A 21673-nucleotide genomic window follows, 5' to 3' on the forward strand; every position below is an offset into this window, starting at 1 on the left:
AGCACGAGTTTGAAGGTCTGTTTATTCTCAGTATGAAACAGTTTACCAGCTCACTTTATGAGGAGGGCAGGCATTCGTTCCAACTAGTACCGAGTTTACTTTGTGATACATAGCAATGCTTTTTATGGACATGTGGATTCACTGCAACATTATTAATGTTCTCAACCTGCACGTGTTGCAGACACGGAGCAGCATCAGCGCCTCATTTTAGCTCCCAGTTGTTCCGCTGTGGTTACTTGGACAACTACAGGTTGTCCAAACGTCCAAAAGGAACAAACCAGGCAGATACAAAACGATGCCAAACCCTTTTTGGTCGTCATTTGTCGAGAGTTTATTCAAAGTATCATTTGTGCCCGTGGTCCAACACCTAAATGAACAACACAGATTAAAATGCAAAATGACAGCTACAGGCTCCAATTGGGATTTCTGCGCTCGTGTTTGGATTCAGTCAGTTGCGGGGCGCCATCTGTAATCAATGACTGTGCGCTTAATACATCGTCTCTCTGCGCCTACTGGGGATTTTAACGCCGTTCCCATACCAACGAGGAAGATTGATGGAATGAAAAGAAAAGAAAAGCTCCTCCCTCGGACGAGAGGTGTCACACTTGCGGTGTGACACCTTCTAGGCGTGTCATGAATGCAAATCATGAGCTGAAATATGGATCAGGGTGGAAGGGTGAAGGAAACACAGGGATGATGTAAAGAAATTACAGTGATTAATGTTTTAATCAATATTATAGTAAGTCACTATCAAATAAAATGACCATCCAGCTCTGCTTAAACCTACCGAACATTTTAGCTCCCTAACCCTTACAATAGGGGGCCACAAATTTTGGTCCATCTTTTATTAAACAAGTAGCCTTTTTTCCAGCAGTACCATGCAGCTGTACATACCTACACGCTGCCAAAAAGTTGACAAAATTGCTAAATGAGTGGCTACAAATCTGGATACTTCAATTTAGAAATCTGGTGGAGACCAAACCAGAGTTTAAAGAAAATTTGCAAAATAATTGCTAACGTTGCTTTCGTTTTGGTCGACTCTTCAAGATATCTAATGCAAGATCAGGCAAAGACATATTTTTGTCCACAATTTAGATTTAAGCTAAATAAGAAGGAGTTCTTCACCATGAATTTTGGACATTAATGTTATTAAAAAAAAACAAGCTCCAGGTAGTTTTGCTGTTGGTTAATTGTGTTTTGCTGCTCTTTCCAAGCATGGTAACTAAAAAAATCCCAATTTCTGCATGTTTTCTCTCATTGGTTGTGCTGAGCCTCAATATATGCTACCGTTCAAAATTTTTAGAACAGCACCCAGTATCCTCTGGTAAAGCTGGTCAGGACTTCATCCTCCAACAGCAAGATAATGACCCAAAACTTCTGTCCAAGCTACACCAGAACTACCTAAGGATAAAAACAAGATGGAAAGCTTGAAAACATGGAGTGGACCATGGTCCAGTCTCTAGACTTTAACCCCATGGAGCTGGTTTGTGATGAACTGGACAGAAAAGTGAAGAGTGAAGTTCTGGGAACTTCTGCAACAAAATTGTGAAGAACTCTCTGAACGATGGTTAATTTAACGTCAGTTGTTTATGTGGTCTGTGCTTTCATATCGGAGTAAATGAGACATTAAACTGTGTACATTTAATTGAAAAAAAAGAAAGAAACATCATTACCACCTGGACATACTAATATAAGTATAGATGCGAGTTCTCTGATGGTTTGATGTCTGGAGAGAAAATATAACATGGATGACTGTGACTGAGAGGAGTAAAGGGAAAAGGGCTGGGAGAAGAAAGCAGGAAGCTACAGCGGAACCTCCACACCCTGATGTGGGTGGACGCCTCCTGCTCAGGGAACAGAGAGGGCACATTCTCCCCTCTCTTCCCTCTTTTTCTTCCCTGGCCTCCCCTCCCTCCCTCCCTCCCAACTTTCTCTCTTTGCTCAGACAATAGAGGCCATGGGGAAACAATGCCAAAAGGAAAGGCTGGGGGTTTGTTCGGGGGTGGTCTCTGCAGCCAATTTTCCTTGGAGTGTGAGGGTTTTTTTGGGGTGGGGGATAGGGAATGTATAGAACCTCAGCAAGGAGATGAGGGGGGTTGTTTGAGAGGATGACATAAGATTGGAGTGAGTGGTGTAGTGCAGAGGGAGGGCAGCTTGTGGCCTAAAGGGAGCGGGTTATGTTTTGTGGGAATCAAACTTTTTTTCTGCCCGACTGAGCCTGAAAGCGGCCGTGCTGAGTGAGGGAAAGCAACTCTGGCGTTTTTCTGTTGAGCCCAGACGCACGTTTGTACACAAAGGAGAAATTAAAGCTGCACTAATCGATACTTTTATATTACCCATTGATCAGATGACGATGCGTAATGTGAACGCAGTCACTATTGGAGTGGAGAAGTATTACTCAACTCTGCAGCTGCCTGCGGCGGTACTGGGACTTTTAGCTCTAATTGTTTGCTTTTATGGTCTCCAATGTTTTTCTTTCATGCAGCCACTGTACCTAGTTCTACTTCTTCTGGTGGATCACGTGACCATATTTTGTGCAAGAGGCAGATACTTTGTTTTTACTCAGTTTGAATTGTAGCATGAAAAACACATCTGATGTTGTTCCATTTAAACAAAAGTTGCTGTTCTTTATTATTATTTTTTTTATAAAGGTAGTAAGATAATTTCCCTCCATGTATTCAAAAATGAATGAGAAAGTATTGAAAGTGTAAGGAAATTTTGAACTTCAGCATCACCATGAACAGATATCTGCAACGTTTGGATGTGCAGCTTTTCAAGATATATCCCTCCACTGTCAAATATATCAGTTTTACATCAAACTGTGACTTTATTTGTAAAGTCTTGTACATCTTCTGTGTAATTTATGGCACAGTTCTTTCTTCGCTGACAACGACCATGACGACCAAAATTGTGGTGGAGCATTTAGCAGCTAAATAAAGCTTCAAAAAGAGAGAGACAGACAAGATGTTATAACTTACGCACGTAGAAGGGCTGGGCGTATCGATCTAAATATTGATAGTATCGATAACAAGGGCAGTGTCAGTATCAGATCGATACTAGCATGCTGAGACTGATACTTTGTTACCGTTTCTCTTCTATACGTACAACAGATTATTTAGAGTTCATGCGAGCGCAGCTTCTCTCCAAGTCTTTGTGGTGTCGGTATCAGCGATACTAGCCCTGGAATCGGATCGATACCAAAATTCCCAGTATCGCCCAGATTTGGCACGTAGAACATCTGTAACAACTCCACCCACTTTCAACACTGGCGACTGAAACTTTTGCAGAAATTTAGCTGGAATTTTGCCTTGTATGAGGAGTCTGTTTGTATCTTTGAAGCTCCTCATTTAGCTCTAATTTCCTCAATGTGTTCCATGTTCATTGATCAAAAACAAATCAGTTTGAAAATTGCAGAAATGGTCAAGCAGTGCAAATGTGCTACTACCAACCAAACCAATCAGCTGCGATGCTAGGGCTTATGTAGCCTATGCTTTGCGCTGTCACCATAGCTACAGCGTCAATTTGACGCAGAGATCTAAACCACCTACAATTTAGCAGCTACTTGCTAGCTGGTTTGCCCAAAACCGGACAGCTACGATCAAATAATGGTCATGATAATTGTTGTTCCACCAGATGAGAAGTAGTACCCAGGTTTCTGATCCTTAATGTCATTGTAGACATATATTTCACTCTAAAACAACTAAACGTCTGTCATCTGACTTTAGTGTCACTGGTCATCGGACAGAAAAGTCAACGCAGCACAATAGTACATAAATAGAGCAACAAGATTTTTCCACACCTTGCCAATAAAAAGTGCCTACGCGTAGAAAAAGGGCGACAATCGTTTTCCTATAATTAGAGACAATGGCAATCTAAGTATAGACTGCTGCAAACAGTTGTCAAAACCAGGCTAAAGGGTTTATGTAGATTACTGAAAGGACAATGTGAACACATCACTGGTGTACTCAAAAACAAAACAACAACAAAAAAAACCTGTACATACAAGCACATCACAAAAAAACATGCATGTTTCACCCAAAATGTATAACTTAATATTATTCCAGACTTTCTGCCCGCATACTAAAGGTCAGACATGAAATAGAAGTCCAGGAAAATATAAGTTAATGTGTGTTTTTGCGGTTGTGCGCTGGTTGGGGGAAGATGCCAATGGAAAATAGGTCCAGAGAGAGAAGAAAATGTGATGACCTAAAGCCGCCTGTGCGTGAAAGAATGGAAAGACATGATCACAACTGTGCCAGCTACACACACGGCGCACATGACGGCTCACTTAACCTTTGTAACGTTATACTGATGTAAACTTAAACAACATAAATCAGATGCGAGTTTATTACCTGGTCTGTGTCTGAGGTGCCTCAGAGTAAGGCATTACCGCTGGGATAGACGACTACTTAGTACATTTACATCTTAAAGGTTATATTTTCTGGACTGATTAGTTTCCACTTAACTGTCTAACTAAATGTTGTCACCTTGCCACAGCTGGATGTTTTTCTTCATAGTGAACAGTAGGAAATACAAACAAAAATTAAGAGGAAGACAGAACCTGGTCAAAAACCAAATGAGTTAACAGGATGTGAGTAGTTCTTTACCCACTGGATGAAGGTGTGTTTGGATGAACTCTTTCCAGTAGTAAAAAGCTAGTTACACAATATGTTTTCAAAATCCACTTTCATAATTGGAGCCTCTATCTTATTAAGTTAAGTAGGAGGAAAAACATAATCCACATGTGTTGGACATTATTAAGGATATTTTATTCCACTTTCTGGAAGTGGTTCAATAGACCTGTGTGGTGTGAAGACAAGTGAGTAGCTTGTGTATTAAATTTTACAGAATACCCAGGTCTAATAAAATGCATTTCCCTTTGGTTGAATTTAACCGTTGATTTATAAACTTAATTTTGTCTAGGTGACGATATTCCTCCTAAGGAAATAGAAACGGCTCTGACCATTTGTGATCTAGATGTAGACCCAGGTCCTTATCGGTCTAAACTAATCGTATGCTATATTTTATATTTTATTTTATTCCTTATTTTTCTGATCTCGTGACTCATTGGAGAAACTAATTTCCCTGCGGGGGTCATTAAAGTGATCTTAAATCTTAAATCACCTCTGATTGAACCTTTGCGCCTCTCACTGATGTAAAGCGGGTATCTGGCGCCATCTCGTGGCACACACATGTCTTGCGATAGTTTGACTTGTAGGTAGGTAGGTCAGGACAAACTGACTTTTTCTGACCTTCTGATATTTCCCTATTTAGCCACATGAAGTGAGGGGTCAGTGTGTCTTATGTGCGGTCACCGATTCAGCTTGAAGTTGTTCTTTGACTTATAAATACCTCATCTACGCATGTTCTTTCGCAGGAAAGAGCTGAATAATGAAAGGAAACGACGATAATATTAATTTATCGTCATTAACTTTCACATTGTGGTTTTAGCCAGAGCGCGCGGTGTTCCGGTTTTTCTGTCGGGAGCGTGCGCGCATCAGTCGCAGGAGGAGAGTGCGCGTTCGTGGAGGACTGCGGGAGTTCTAGAGAGGCGGACTCTCCGTCCGTCCTCACTTCTTCTTCCTCAATTCATCCTCCTCGGGCCAGCCGTCGCTGCGATAAGCTTGTGCGGCCGTTTTTCTGTTGTTTTTGTTTTCTTTATTTTAATTAATTCATTTTTTATTATCTTTTTTTTTCGCAGACATCTTAGGAGGAGAAGGCGTCGCAGAATGGGAAACCTTCCACTCTCCACGGGGTAACGGACCGCGACGCTTTGCGGAACTTGCATGCATGTTAAAATAAATGGGTCCATAGTGATGTGCTGTAATGATTAATGGGTGAAAGAGGTGCTTTAGACCGGCCGGCTGAGTCCCCAACCTGCTTTTACAGCGACACGGTGATGTAGGCCACAGTATCATGCGACTCTGTATGCGTCATGGAAGTATATGGACCAATAAAAAAAAAAAAAAAGAAAGAAACCGGAAGGACACCTATGAATGACTAAAACAAATAAAAAATCACATAAATCTTAACAATAAGAGTCTAAAATAGGATCTAATAAGTAATTTAAAAAAATTATGGATAATAGTATGGGAATTGTATATTAAAGAAAAAAAAGGTTTAAGAAGACATGATTTAATGGCAATGGGAATGTGTACCGATCAGGCATAACATTATGACCACCTTCTTAATATTTTGTAGGTCTCCCTTGTGCCTCCAGAACAGGTGTAACTAACTAATGAATGAACATGTTCCTTCTGAGGTTGACCTGTGGTGTCTGGTAACAGAATGTTAGCGGGGGACCTTTGGGTCCTACGGGTTCATGGGAGGGGCCTCTGTGGATCATAGATGGAGATACTTGATCAGTTTGAGATAGAATTGTATGCAGCTTCTAAGACTGAAAAAATATATATATTATTGCATTATTTAGTAACATATAAAAATATCTGCAAGAGCTAAATAACACATATTCACTTCGTCTGGAACTCACAAAAATATGAATAAAAGTTAAATAGTAATTTGATGATGATTCTTCAATCTTCTCTATAACACTGTAGGACTGACTCTTTTTTCCTTTTTCTTTTTTTATCTGACTCGTCTTTTATTTCAGCCTCTTCAGGACTGAAGCAATCACGTCTGATCAAGTCACCAGAGGAAAGTTCATAGCCAGAAGGATCCGCAACGGCATAACATACTACTACACACCGCTCGAGGCGTCTCAGTACCAGACTGAGTGTCCTGCCAAAGAATCTGAGCAATCCCCCGTCTCAACATCTCCACCATCAGCTCAGCCCCTCGGTGACTCCTCTTCTGCCCTGCTCTCAGATTCACCCTTCACCCCGCAGCACCAGTCCCTGTCCGCCTCCGAATCCCGCCCGCTGCTCGTGTTCTTCTCTTGGCTGGGTGCTCAGCCCGGGGCAGTGGCCAAGTACAGGGACATTTACCTGGACCGTGGCATGGATGTCCTCCTGGTCCAGAGCAGTGTCATGCACTTCCTGTGGCCCAGATGGGGGCTCGACTACGGGTTGGAGGTCCTGAACGTTCTGGAGGATCCCCAGTTTTCTGGGAGGGCGGTTTTGGTCCACGCGTCCTCCATCGGCGGCTACACTTTCACCCAGCTCCTCACCCACATTTCTCGGGGACCCAAAGAACACGCGGGCCTGTCCCGGAGGGTGATGGGACACGTCTATGACAGCTTAGTGGTCGGCACGCTGGAGCACATGGCGATAGGTGAGCGAGAGTGGAGGGTTCAGGGTGCCTTTGTGTCAAATATTTGTGTCAGCTCTTTAAATAATTTATCAGCCAGCTGACCTGCTGCTCCACTTAGTCTAAGAATTCTTTGTCCTGGAACGGCTCAAACAAGCTGCTACAGTTTGTATAAGCAGTTTATCCATTAATCAAGGCTTTACTCATGGTTTATGTGTTATATTATACACAGTTTGGTCTTTGAATGTCCACAAACAGTAAAATAAATTCACGTTGTGCTCATAATAACATGATATACTTAACTATTAGCTGTCTCTTGCTCTTCAGGCCTCGGCAAGACCCTGGTGCCGCGCTTGGAGAGCTTCGTCAAAAACACCGCCATGCTTTACTTCTGGCTTTTCAAGGCCCAGACGGCGGACTTCTACGAGAGCAGCATCGAGGTGTTCCGCGACAGCCCGGTCACGGCGCCCGCCCTCTTCTTCTTCAGCGAAGACGACGCCCTGTGCAACACGGCCGTCATGGAGAAGCTCATTGACTCCTGGAGGACGAGGGGCGTGGCCGTGGAGAGCAGGAAGTGGAAGGTGTCCACGCACGCGGCCCACATGCGGTGCCACCCGGACGACTACCTGTCCACGCTGCAGCGCTTCTTGAACTCGCTGCCCGTTTCCTCCCGCACAGCGAGAACGTAAACCTTTTGGGGTTTGAGTTTTCAACAACTCTTTATGACTTCAAAGAGAATGCACTTTCTATTTTGTCATGTATCAGTGATATTATTTATTTATTTGGTGCAAATCACTTGAATGCATTTCTTTTTTCTTTTTTTTTGTCTCTGCTGCTATGTTTAGACCCAGGAGTGCTTATTTAAAGTTATAAAAAAAAAAGATCATGCTTGTTATGCAGAATTACTAGTTCATTAATCATCAGCAAATACTAGTTAATCAACCACTGTTACTTTTGTCAGAGATGTTTCCTGCACAATATGTGCAAATAAAACAATATTGACACTAATATGAATGTTTGTTCTTAAAGTAGTTTATTATCAACCAGCGAAAGTGAAAAACCAAAGGTGTACAGAGCGTGAACTGGAGTTTGGTCTGGAAGCCTGAGCTCCACCCAGTGGAGGATGGCGGTAATGCTTTTATTCCTTAGGCCGGCATTCTGTGCATAAGTGACATACATCAATCGGGCATAACATTATGACCGACTTCCTAATATCGTGTAGGTCTCCATTGTGCCTCCAAAAAAATCGTGACTCATCAGAGAATGGACGTGGGCTTTCTGAGGGCGTCCTGTGGGGTCTGGAAACGGGAGGTTGTTAGTCGGGGGCCTTTGGGTTCCTATGGGTTGAGGGGGAGGGGGCCTCTGTGGATCATCCCACAGATATTTGATCAGTTTGGGATCTAGTGAATTCGGAGGCCGGGTCAACACTTTACGCTGACATCCGCACGAATTCCAGGTCCAAAAGTTGGTCAATGTTATTCACTTCTCCTGTATCTGTGAAGACTCTTGGTTGTCCCGGTCACGGTATATGTTTTAGACAAGAGCAAAACAGGGTTATTGGAACTGTTTAAAATGGCATTTAGGACTAAATAAACCTCACACGTGTCCAGTTGCCTTTGTTCTAGATTTAGATGAACCGAGCGGGCCGTGACGTTCGCTTGAAGTCGACCTCTCCGCCGTGTGTCGGCCCAAACAGACCCACCGTTTATATAAGGGTGAGTCATGCTGCTGCTGCTCCTTGCTCGGATCAGGATAGGATTACTTTAAGTTGCATTTGTCGGAGAGTGGGGCGAGTACATATCTTGTTTAGGCGGCTGGAAGAATGAGTAATAATTGCTAAGAGATGTATATACGGCTCTGAAACATTCGTCTTGCATCTGTTTTAAATCATACGCCCTAAAAGTTTTCATATTCTTATTTTTATTTCCATAGCCCTCACAAATACAATGTTGGAACCCATTTTATTTCTTTACCTTAAAAGAAATTCACTCATTCAAGTAGTTTCTTTTTACATTATATGACCTCTAACTTCCCTAGTGTACTAACCTGTATTTACTCATACATGACAGAAACATTATATTTTACCTAAACAACATATGAATGCATTTATTCAGATCTTAGCATATGACAGTTTTAATAATTTGCCTGTTTTGTATTTTTTGATGAAGATACATCTTTTAATAATAATAAAATAACCTACGCCTCACATGAAACCTTTTATTAGTCCTATCTAGATAACTTTGCTTGATTTTAGGAAGTGTCACAATGAATAAACACACAGCGTCCTGGAAATTTCCATCATCTCATGGTCTCACGCACATTTTCCCCCGCTGCCCCACCTCCTTCACGGCTCTGAAGCGTTCACACAGATGTCATTTCATCGTCACCATCTTCACACTTTAGTCGTTCTACTGTCAAGAAAAATAACAAAAAAATATGCAGCTATTTCCACGTCTGTGTGGTCGGGGTTTTTTTTAACACCGTTTCTCTACAAGTTTCCCCACAAACAAGTCATATACCATAAACACTCATCTCGCTACACAGACAGATAGATAGATAGATAGATAGATAGATAGATACTTTAAAACTCTCAGAAACACCAAACTGCAGTAAAATACAGTAAACAAGACAAAACAACACAAAATGGGGACATAAACCATATAAAATGCTATGAAATGGTAACATGGTTGAATGTGAATGATCAGTTTAAAAAGGTAAAAAGATAAGAACTGTAATAATAAGATATATTCAAAATGTTAAAATAAATAGATAATATGTAGCTCACAGGGACTCGACATGAGAATTACTTTTATTTTAACACGTGACAGATAATCCATTTTGCACCTCAGTCACTTTTGTGTAAAAGCAGAAGAAAGTTGCGAAGGAAGACAAATGTTTAATGCGATTCAGACTTACGTAGGATGGAAATTTGTAAAATCTGTTAGAAGTAAATCCATATGTGGATCTACTTTGTGTGCGTAGTTTGTATTAGCTTTTGATTAACTTAATATTTAAATTCATTTAGTTTTCTTGAAGTAGAAGTGAAGTCCCAGCTCTAGATTTGAATTCATTTTTTTTTTAACTGTAAATACTACAGTTTATAACCGACTCTTGATTTTCTTCTATATGAAACCCTAAAAAGTCTATTTTCAAATTAAAAGTCTGTCAATTTACAACTAAAATCCACTGTTTTTACATAGTTTATTCACAAATTAATCAATTTGCCCCATGGCCTTTATCTTTGGATTAATAATTAATTCATAAGTTTCCATCCAAAAAACAAAAAAAAAAAAAAAAACGCAAAATGTATTTTGCAAATGGAACAAAAATACAACATTTCAGTAGATTCTTGTTCATTTTATTTGTTTGTATGAAAGAACAGAAAATGGATAATTCTCCGAAGCACAAAGCAGAAAGTTATAAAACTCATGGTTCCATGCATATTAATATGAAACATTTAAAGAAGACTGTGATCCTGTAGCTACCTGTTTTCAGTTTTCTTTCTTTTAATGTGAATAAATATGCAGTGAATATATAAATAAACTCAAGTCATTCTCTTTTTCTTTATATCTTTCTCAGAGCTTGTAAGGATGTTGCAGCGTAGAGGCTCTGTCCCATGTATTGTGGTGTAATAGCGCACATCTGTGTACACGTGTCATACTCCCTGGATTGTACTGGTTCGTACTGGTGTGTTTTCATGTGGGTCAACGTTCGGCCTTTACTGGAACACGCTTCTCTAGTGCATCTATAATAACCAACAGAGGATTATCTCTCTTTTCCTTCCCGAGGAAACAGGTTTTCCTCTATTTTGTATCTACTTTAATTTTCTGAACCAATTTTTGCAAAACAGTAAGTGTACCAGAAGGCAGTTTCAATTTCAAACTTCACACTGAATGTACTGAAATGGTGTAAAAATAACAAGTATTATTCACTGTATAAAGTAAATAATATTAATTATAATTTATGGGATGTTAACTTATGTTAACTTTGCACCATTAAAGCACAAGAAAGTACGAGAAAATGTAAATCGGTTTCCTTCCCACAGCAAACTTTAAGTTTCAACTAATTCCAATTTCGCTAATAATAAAATAATTATTAACCGTCAAGCAACCTTATTTTACAAATACTGAAGATTAGTTTTCCAATTTACTATTTAACATGGCCCCTTTTTATTCCTGTTACATGCCCATTTTATATTTTATATTGATAGTTAAAATGTTATTTTGACAAAAAAGACGTATTTGTTTTATTTTACAAAGTTAAAAAGTAGAAAAGAAGTACCTAAAAAAATATGTTTGTATATATGTACGTAATAATTTCCTAATTTCCTAATTTTTTTCCCCCTCACATTTGAAAAAAATAAGCTTTTTAGATTAAACACAAATAAGATCTTGTCTTGGGAGTAACAACCACACATTACCAGTTCATTGTAATACAAATTTCAGCTTTCATACAACCTGATAATCTTTAGCTTAATTGTCTCTCCTCAGTAAAATACAGACTTTAGATGACACTGAACATTCATCAAGACGTTATTCATACTTTTACTCTAACTGTTGAGCTGTCAGGAAGAAACATCCTTTGAGTAATATAGCTTTTTAACAATGTATTGAAATATTATAATTATACTATACTGTTCATTGAGAGGCTTAAGTACAAAGTCTTGTGCAAATATTGAGCTGCTTGCATTTCATTCATCATTCATTATATTGAGAACTAACTTTTAAAAAAACAAAAACATGTTTGCATGCTTTACAAAAGTCCAATAAGAGAAAAAGGCATTTGCAAAGAGAGATTACAAAATTGCAAATGAGCCTCGTATGCGAGCGTTACGGCGCGGCTTGGCGACTACATGAGCGTGGGTTTGTCAGCAGACCTTGAGTTTTTCCTTGTGGAGAAGAAGTTTGTCCAGGTAGCTCTGCACCTTTCCCAGCATCAGGTAGAGGTGGCTCTCTGGGTACAGATGCATCCCGGTCTCCGGCGCTCTCTGCTGGGCCTGGACCTGGACCGGGCAGTTCAAAGTTGAGCCGAGGGAGAGCACCCTTCCCTTCAAGCTGGACACGTCGGCCTGGATCTGGCTGAGAAAATCCGTCTGCAGGCTCCTGAGTTCATTATCCAAAAGCCCGAGGTCATGGCTGATACCAGTCAGTCCCCCAATAGGAGGAGTGTTATCCATCGGTGGAGACACTGGCAGCTGTGGAGAAGGATGTTAGTCAGATTCATCTTGAATGAGATTTGCTCTTGCAAAGAAACATTGTCAGGAATGTGCATACCTCCGTCCTGAGTTTCTTAATGTGAACCAGGGTTGTCTTAGCAATGTTCACTATGTCTTCTGTGTTTTTTTTGATGGGAATACTCGCGCACTCAGGAGCTGCCATAAGACAGACATAAAGAAAAGCCGCGAGGATGTGCATCCTAAAGAAAATAAAAATAAAAGATCATTCATGAAATGACAACAAAACAAAACTCGTGCAAAATCACCAAAAGAGTAAAGTTGATTATCCCTTACCTTGTTTTTTGTCTTTTGTTTAGTTTTTGGCTCTGTTCCTGTAACGTGCTGTGACTCGAAGATGACACGTCTACAGGTTTCCCTCATTTTAAATAGTCTGCTCTGAACTCACGCCGTTCCCCTCCTTCTCTCCTCCCCCCACGACCCGTGCAGGTCATCTTCTCCACACACCCCGATTTTGCAAGAAGTTTACACTCTGTGCCATGATAATGTTAATGATGATGATGATGATAGTCCATGCTGACTCAGGACTTTGGAAAACACCCAAAGTTTTGGTTTCCTGGAAGGTGATTTGAATTTTGGCCTGTTGTTGTCGTTGGTATATCCCGAATTTTAAGAAATGGAAAATGTGTAGGTAGAAGCTCGAGCCAAGTGTACGACCAAATAAATCAACAAACGTATTTCACTCAGGAAACTAGAATTTACTATCCGGTGAGTCATCTTCACTAGTTGCTTTTATTTTGCTTATCTTTGAAATTAGAGTTATTAAGCGTGAAATCTTCGTCCATGGCGACGTTTTTAATTATCAGTCAAGACAGTGTTGAAGACGCAGAAAAAAAAACGAGGACTGAATAATGGAAACGTAGGCACTCTTCTTAAACCGCCGTGGTTTCTGGAGGCGTTTTTTAAGTTCTGTGAGAGGGAGTGTGTGTGACTGTGCGTGCAGAAGACAGCATGTTCGTCATTGTGCTGCTCTAACGCTTCTTACTGTCTGTCTTAGTCCCATGTCGGTGTCCTGGTTGGTACCAACAGCAGAATCTCTGGTCAAATCTTGTGTGAACCATGTCCTTTAGCGTTGATCTGACTACTGTAAAGTTGCATACATGCAAATTACACCGATCAGGCATAACATTATGACCACCTTCCTAATATTGTGAGAGTCTTTCTTGTGGCTTCAAAACAGTTGTGACTCATCAGAGACTTCTGAGGGTGTCCTGTGGTGTCTGGAAACAGGATGTTTTTTCAGTGCTTGATCTATTTGGCATCGAGTGAATGTGGAGGCCAGGCCAAAACCTTGTGCCGTTTTTCATGTGTGTTGAGTTGCTCTCAAACCATTTTTTGTGTGTGTATGCCATCAAGGAGTGTTATAGAGCACATTTAAAACAACAGACGTTGACCAAAAAGCAAAAATCTACACAGAATAAAATAAAGATATTTTTGCAAAAATAAAAAATACAGGATAAAAACACAATCAGTAGAACATACATTGGACAGAGTCTCTGTAACATCCACATGAATGAATGTTTGCATGCTGAAGTGGCTTTAATGTTGTGGTTGATTTGCAGAACGTTTCTGTTCTCCGCTCCATTACGGCTCCGGTCTCTTCGGGGGCATGGGTTCAAATCCAGACTCTGGAATGTATTTTATTTATAGGGATCCCCATTTACTGTGCCCTAGGGCACTGCTAGTCATCCTGGGGGTCAACATTAAATCAATACAGAAAAGATACATAACGAACAAATAATACCGCAGAACTTAAAATAAACTGCCGGGCAACATCGACATGCTGGCCCTTATATTACACTAATGTGGTCAAACTTAGATGGACATTTTGTGCTTTCTCAAACTGACCAATTTTAATACTGCCCTGTCAAGTAAAACTACATGACATAGAATAAAAGTCTTTTTGTCCACTCAACAACTCATCTTTGTTGTTGTGCATCGGCCTCCCCTTGAAACTCGGAGGTAACTGCTGACCCATACTTGATGATAGTTTGTTGGGAGTGTAAGAACCGTAATTTATCTCACTCACAAAAGAGTGTTTCAGCCTCCTGCGCGCAAACACATTGTTCCTTTATGTTGTAGGAGCAGCGTGACGCAGATGGAAATACTTTGCTGGTGAACTAGACTATACAAGGAGGTGAAAGTGGAGAACTTGGGAGGAGTTAGTTATCGGGAAGCCGGCTCTGGTCAATTCCAGTAAGCTAGCATGGCTGACTCACTTTGACCCCCTCCTTGTCACCCAACCTGCTTATTTATTTGACCAACTCACTTGTCTGCACAGGAAATAGCTGTGGGCTTAATACTCATGAAAGGGTGCGATGAGGTTCTGTCACTCAATCGCAGACGTAGTTGCAGTAAAGTATTAGTAAAAAAAATAATGATTTGGCTCTTGTCCCAAAAGTGCAATACATGGGTAAGCCCCTCCCACCAGGCTCATTAATTCTGTCATTATTACAAATGTTTTTGTTTCAACATTATTCATTCTCACAATATTGCTCCTCAATTGAGTGCAAAGAATGTGTTTCACATTTCAACTAGAAATCGTTCACAAGAGTGATGTCAGCATAATGCATCAAACCATGTTGAAATTTAAAGGGTGATTGGCTGGAGCCTCCATTTGCATTTGAGTGCACACACACAAAAGACGTAAGTAAACTCACAATAACCGTGTGCACCCTTAGCGTCCCATTTGAAATGAATAAAGGCTAATGAGAATGAATGTACCATTTGTGCAAGTGTGGGTTTCTGTGAACTCTTCGACGGCCATTGGCGTGGGCCGCTTGGTCACACCACGCCCTCATCCCAGAGGTCGGCCATGTATGGTAACCTCGAGGGGTAGTCTTCAACTATGTTTCTCTTGTCTGATCAGTGGTGAACAACAAACTTAAATGGCTGCACGGAGAGATACCGCCAGGTATGATGGCTGTTGTGGTCGTCCATGGAGTTTGACAAGGTGAGGCCCTGATGGTTGGTCTTCGAAGTCCCAATTGATGATCGGCTATGCCTTCTTTAACCACTACAGATTACGTGCTCTCCTGAGGAAGCCGCTTGCTACCAAGGTACAGGAAACGTCTCCCCTCTTTTGTATCATGTGCCAAGACGACTCCAAGACAAGATCTACCAGAGGCATCTACCTGTACCAGAAATTGCTTGCTCAAGAATTAGGTTTCGTCCTGTTAAAAGGGAGTTTTCTTTGCCATCATCGCCTTTCAGGGTGGTTTTTGTCAAGCGTCGTGAGACAATTTGTTGCTATATAAATCAAATCGGATTGAAGCCAGGATTTTGATATGTTGAAGGAGAGCCTGCGTTCTTATCTTATCCTGAAAGCTTCTTCACAATTTTGTCCACAGGGTTTTTGGATCTTCGGTAGTCAGTGCGATGAGTGCCAACTGCGAAGACGGCGGCAGTTCAGGATCACTTCCACCTCATCCACTTGTGGCCGCACCCCTCCACTTCTCAGATGGCATCACATCTCCTGCTTGGTCCATTCACGCTTTGCCTGCTCCTTAGATTCTTCCCTAAGACTTTTCTTAGATGATGGATATGCTCCTTCCAGGAATTGCTGAAAATGACACAATCCAGATACAATGCAATACTCCATTTACAAACCCGTCAGTCTTTTGAAGCTCTCAAAAAAAAAGCCAAGAAAGAAAAAGCCAAGAAAGATTACTCAGAAGCAGCCAAGCAATACACAGAAGTGAACAAAAACATTAGGAAGGTGATAAGGGAAGCATAGAGCCAGGGACGGAAAGGGGCAGTGGCAAGGCAGCATACGTCATATTAGACAAACTGACAAGGACACAGCACCCCACAACCAATTACCGAAAACAAGGACGGCTCTCTACTAACCAAGAAAACCGCAGTAGTCAAAAGCTGGACCAAATACAGTCAGGAACTATACAACTTTCAGGGTTCGTACAACTTTTCCATGGTCAAATTCAAGTACTTTTCAAGCTTTTCCAGTACCATAACCAGTTGTAAATTGCATGTTGTGATACAAATTCATGCAAACGAAAAACGGCAAATTCTCCCACACGGACGCAGAACACGTTAACTCAGGTGCATGCTGTGCAGATCAAAACATGGTATAAGTTAAAAAAATGCTTAAAATATAGTGTGTGACTTCTGTGTGTGCGCGCGTGCACAAACAATACATAAAAGCCAACATACACAGTAAAAGGATACACATTAAAAGATTCAGCCTTCCCCTACTGAATAACCGACAGCTGATACACCCCGTCTATGGCCGATCTCCGGGGAGACCTGACGAGCAACACCGCGTTGTGTCGTGCCGCGTCTTCCGCTTACCTAGCGGCGCGGTGTTTCTAGTCGAGACCCCCGCCACCGACACAGCTTCTATATCACGTACACCTAGCATGTAGCTAGCGCAAAGGCAAAGGCTCTTGTGAAGACCACCAGACAGAGCGGACAAAGCAGACAAAGCATTTACAAGCACTAGACTCAAGCATTTTTCAAACCTTAAAAAACACAACCTTACAATTCAAGCATTTCAAGCAGCCGTACGAACCCTGAACTTTGTAGTAACACCAGACCCCTTCATCCTAGACAACACCACAACCACAAAACAAGACAAATTAGGATCTTAAAAATAGTAAAACACAACACGGCCATCGCTAGCCAAAATACCAACAAACATTTACAAAGATAAAAAAGGAGGGTAAGAACAATACTCACGGAATTCCAAGTAGTGCAGTGCGGTCAGTACTTCAAGCCACCGACGTTGCCCTGTGCGTGCCCGAAACATGACTGAGTCGCCCGCTCTGCTGGAGGCCGTTTTATACAGGTAAGCCACGCCCACCAGGCACACTAAATGGGCCACGATTACCACAATGTCATTTTCTCCCCATTACAACACAAAAATTTACCTTCTACGCGTGAACAAAAAATATTTCTATTTCAACATTATTCATTTTCGAACTATTGCTCCTCAACAAAGCGCAAAAAACGTGTTTCACACGAAAAATAAACAAGGTCGGTCACATGACTGTGACGTCGGCGTTATGCGCTCATATTTAAACGGTGATTCGCTAGGCGTTCTGTTTGAATTTGAGCGCGCACCGTCCGCACGTGCGCAAAAGGTAAGCGAACACGTCACGAACACCTGAGTCTCGGCTAGACTGAAATTAGTCACAAAGTTAGCACAAATGTTTCTTCCATGGTCCACAAGTAAAACTGTGTGTGAAACTGTGAAGGTTGTCAGTCATCCAGGTCATGTTAATCCTAAAGGCGTTTTTCTTTTTCTTTTCTTTTATTTATTTTTTTAAATTTTTTTTTTAAAAAAAGGCAACTGAACTTGGAGAGATTTGAGACGATGTTTCGCCGCTCATCCGAACAGCTTCCTCACTTCAAAGAGACTGGTGGGAAGTTGAGGTTTAATTTAAATAGGAAACTTTTCGAAGAAACTCATTAAAACGGAGAAAACTGACGAAGCTACTCGTATGAGCGGCGTTTTCTTAAAACTCTACAAGTCCAGTTGCCTTTTTTTTCTAACGCATTTCGTATATGTGCAAAATAATTTAACAAATCCACACATGGCTGTCTAATACTTATAAACTTTATTTTATTTTAACTGCAAATACACAAATCTTATCATTCGGATTATGCTTATGATGACACGTACAGATTCGGTAGCGGCCCGCTTGAGTTTTGAGCCGCACATGTCCACAAATTTAAGGTGCGTTTAGATGTCACCGGTAAACTTGTGGGCCTCGGGCGCAGGGATGCATATCATAGCTGCAGGGAAAATCCACCTGATATCACGCGTCACTTCTCATTCAGTATAAACCGTAGAGCGCATATAAACGTGGACAACGCGTCCCCGCGTCCTTGCACTGGCCAAACTGACGCCATTGCGCCATTGAGTCTGCGTAGTGTGACCCGGTAGTGGTGGTGTGTGTAACCGCGTTATCGATGATCCACGCGTGCTTCCGGAGAGACTTACTCCAGTTTTCGTTTAGTCGATATTGCGCGCGACTCGACCCCCCGTCAGTAGCTACTGCGCAGACTCGGACTCCAAACTCCGGGAAAATGGCGTCAGTTTGGCCAATGCAATGACGTGTGGGCCCGTTGTCCATATTTATCAACTCTTTTCTTCAACTGTGTGGCCCCAAAGAACTTTATTTATTTGAATTGAACTCACAAAGAAGATGGAATTTAAATAAAGACTTTAAGCTCTATGTTAGAGTTGCATATGACTCGTTATCCACATTATTTCCCACATTCCCTCTCATTGATTACCTACCTTCCGTCTGGATACATTTTAACCGCACTCGTTTTTTATAAACGACACACATCAGCCAGAACTAAATTCCCGTATTTTTTCCTTTCTGCGTCATCTACAGTCGCCTGAATAAAAAAAAAACAGTATTGTTGTCCAACAGCAGCACGGATGACGAGAACACGATTTATCTTCTGTCAGCTCAGGTCTAGTCAAATCTCCATCATTGGCAGTTAATTTCACCGAGGTGAAACAAAAATATTTCCAGTCAGTGCTTGGCAAAAAAAAAGAAAAAAAAAAGGAACAGAAACAGATGGTAAAAACACAAACCAGACCTTCGCAAGGAAACAACCTCACTCACTCAGGGAGCAGATTATGTTACACCAAACAAGGCAGTGAGGTGTTCGCGTGGTGAACACGTCATGTGGGGAGGGGAGGCCACCAGTACGAATGTGACACCTTCACTGAATAAAACTACAGTCAGCACATCCCGCTTCCAGTAGGGACTCGTGAAAACTTTAAAGATGGTTTGAGATGGAGCCGCGCAGTGGCTGCACTTCTCCGTGTGTCCTCTAGAGGGCTACACTCACCCAGAGATTGAACAGAGCAGCTCGTTTCTGCAGTTTGTGTTCGTTTTAACAATTTCCTATTAATTACAATACTTTTAAGACCTTGATTTTTGAGGTGTTATATTTTTGATTGAAATCCCTTCGAGCCAGTGTGTTGCATTTCCTGGTTTGCTTGAATATGAGCTTTCACACACAGTTTTCCTTCAGAGTTTCATAATTGTCTGCACAACTAGTTAGTTTTTTTTTCACCCTGTTTCATGTGATTATTTCCTTCTTAGCAATTTAAAATTCACTTCAAATTTAAATGCATACAGTCTGCTTTTAGTTATTATTTATCTTCATACACTCATATTATTGTCCGTTTCCTGCACAGCCAGGAAATCTTACATGATTCCACTCTGAATGTCCAAACACGATCTCTTTCCGCCGTCTTTTGCCTGTGGTCACCGATTCAATTTGCTCCATTACAGGTGGAAGAGGAGCAAAAGTGCATCCACCAACCCACGTCCCTATCTGATGACACAAATGAGGCGGTGCCCTATTTCCCAGGGCGATGTGTGACACACAAAGTGTGGTAGCCGCAATTTAACTGGGAATCTCTGGCTCTGGTCTGAAGGTCAGTTAATGGACGCAGGGGCTCGGTCTATGGAAGGGGAAAAAAGATTTTGCTTGTATTAGCATTAATTGTAATTACACTATGTGACAGGCTGTGGTTTTAGCTTTAAAAATGTTCAGAAGGGAGAGATTCTGTAAATCAATCTCCACTTATTTGCAGATTTTAAACAATATTAAGCATGATTATATGCACATGATGTTCTGTAGATGCACACAGTGTACAGGAGGAAGTAATCATCTGTGTCCTGAACAGATAACAAAACAGGAAAATGTTTAATTTTATTTTTATTTAAAAAGTCACCAGCATATATGAAGCATACAAAAAGCAACGGATAGGACCATGTGTCCCACAGCGAGAGGGAAAAAAAAAGTGGCATCAGGGGAATAACATCACTTAACATGTGCTCCTAATTTGTCCGTGATGCCAGAAAGAATGTGACACGTGCCGTATCATATGTACGTACAGTGCATGACGCACATTAATGCTCCCTGTGTAGTCGAGTCAGTGAAGTGCACAGAAAGAGTCTTGAGGCCCTTTTTAACAAAAAAAAAAAAGTCATCGTGAAAGCTCATGGGCTTGGATAAATAATGGCGTTTATGTAAGCCGGTACGTCAAATGCTGGGAGCTACGCGTCAGTTTTCCCTCAGCTTATTTATTCATCGTGTACATCCTGTTGGGGGTTATTTGTATGGCAGAAAAAAACTTTAAATAATCGTGTTTTTTACACGCTTAATGAAATGAATACATAGAGGCGTCATGTGTTATAAACTAAAGTATTTTGAGGGGTGTCAAGAAATCATTATTTAAAGTGAGGAACCCTAAAAAATTTAACCAGGTGTCTAATGCATTTTTACAACACAACTTAAAGAACAATTCTCAGATAAGAAACGAAGCAAAACAGCTGAAAATGAGCACCAAACGTATAGAAATGTATGGAATAAAAGCTTCATGATGTCAAAGTTTTCAAATGATTTCCAAGCAGATACATTGGCAGAGCAAGTAAAACAAATTCGTGCTTCATACAACACAATCAAAGTTACACTTTAGGTCAAATTAAAGCTCTCTCAATTAGATTGCATTACATCTGGGAAAACGATGAGTATTTGAATTGGAAAGAAATGATATGCAAATGAGTTCAGTTTCTATTGTGTGGCGTTCCCCTTTTCAACACAGAGTTGAGTGAAACATTTGGTAACGGCGTGATATACGATCCCGTTTTCTCTCAGATTAACTCTTCGTTGAGACACGTCTCCTGCAACATCCATATCGTATTCTCTCAAATGCTTCCTATTAAAAAATATATATATATGACACTGTTGTATTCAGCAACTCTGCGGGAGCCATGCCTCCCTTTTGCCCACTTCGGACTGTGACCGACATTAAAGCGGCTCTGCATGTAAAGATTAAAAAATTTAAAGAAAAGCAAACCTCGCTCTGAAACGCCCACAGAGACGATGAGATACTCACTGGCTCCAGTGGGAGTGTTGGGGGGAGAGGGGGGTTGCTACAGATGCCCGAATCCAGTGCAGATACTTTTTGGGGTAAGGGCTTCCTGGCTACTGCCTTAGGAACAGCAAGCCCAGACCGCAAAAAGACCCACAAAGGACAAAAGAACTCGTGGATCTTGTGGCGAAGTCTTCCGCAACTAGACGGAGAAGAAGAGATGTCAGCGTTGGTATGTGATGGGGAAGGACAGACGAGGATAGAAGTCACACCTCCTTTAGCTTTACTACGAAGCCTTTTCATTTGTTAATTAGCATTGGTGGAATATAAATGCGGTGTATTGTGCAGAAATCGGTCTCTAATTGAAG

At 41.2% G+C, this 21673-nt stretch overlaps 2 protein-coding genes across 4 annotated transcripts in view; one reads left to right on the forward strand and one right to left on the reverse strand.

The window, feature by feature from the left end:
* LOC125000359 overlaps positions 1–8214 on the forward strand; it is a 27496-nt gene extending 19282 nt beyond the window's left edge. Inside the window, exons 1-4 of one of the 2 annotated variants that reach the window (XM_047575874.1) lie at positions 5287–5626; positions 5702–5755; positions 6611–7230; positions 7534–8214. In XM_047575874.1, the coding sequence (XP_047431830.1) occupies positions 5730–5755; positions 6611–7230; positions 7534–7895 (1008 nt within the window). In that variant the 5' untranslated portion in view covers positions 5287–5626; positions 5702–5729 and the 3' untranslated portion in view covers positions 7896–8214. Of the gene's footprint in view, positions 1–5286; positions 5627–5701; positions 5756–6610; positions 7231–7533 lie in introns of those variants that run through there. The other variant, XM_047575873.1, reaches the window with a different exon arrangement.
* Positions 8215–8355: 141 nt separating this feature from the next.
* On the reverse strand, positions 8356–19470 carry LOC125000360 (leptin-B-like). Of its 2 annotated transcripts, XM_047575876.1 has the most exons (4): positions 17135–19470; positions 12716–16001; positions 12480–12621; positions 8356–12400 (listed from the first exon to the last, which is right to left on the reverse strand). In XM_047575876.1, the coding sequence occupies exons 3-4, from the start codon at positions 12618–12620 to the stop codon at positions 12074–12076; spliced, it is 468 nt and encodes a 155-aa protein (XP_047431832.1). In that variant the 5' UTR covers position 12621; positions 12716–16001; positions 17135–19470; the 3' UTR covers positions 8356–12073. The 2 variants fall into 2 exon arrangements, with proteins under 2 accessions (XP_047431832.1, XP_047431831.1); XM_047575875.1 differs by having other exon boundaries at positions 12480–13523; positions 17135–18748.
* Between the last annotated feature and the right edge of the window lie 2203 nt (positions 19471–21673).

The sequence above is a fragment of the Mugil cephalus genome, chromosome 22 (genome assembly GCF_022458985.1).
Source record: "Mugil cephalus isolate CIBA_MC_2020 chromosome 22, CIBA_Mcephalus_1.1, whole genome shotgun sequence".
Taxonomy (NCBI): domain Eukaryota; kingdom Metazoa; phylum Chordata; class Actinopteri; order Mugiliformes; family Mugilidae; genus Mugil; species Mugil cephalus.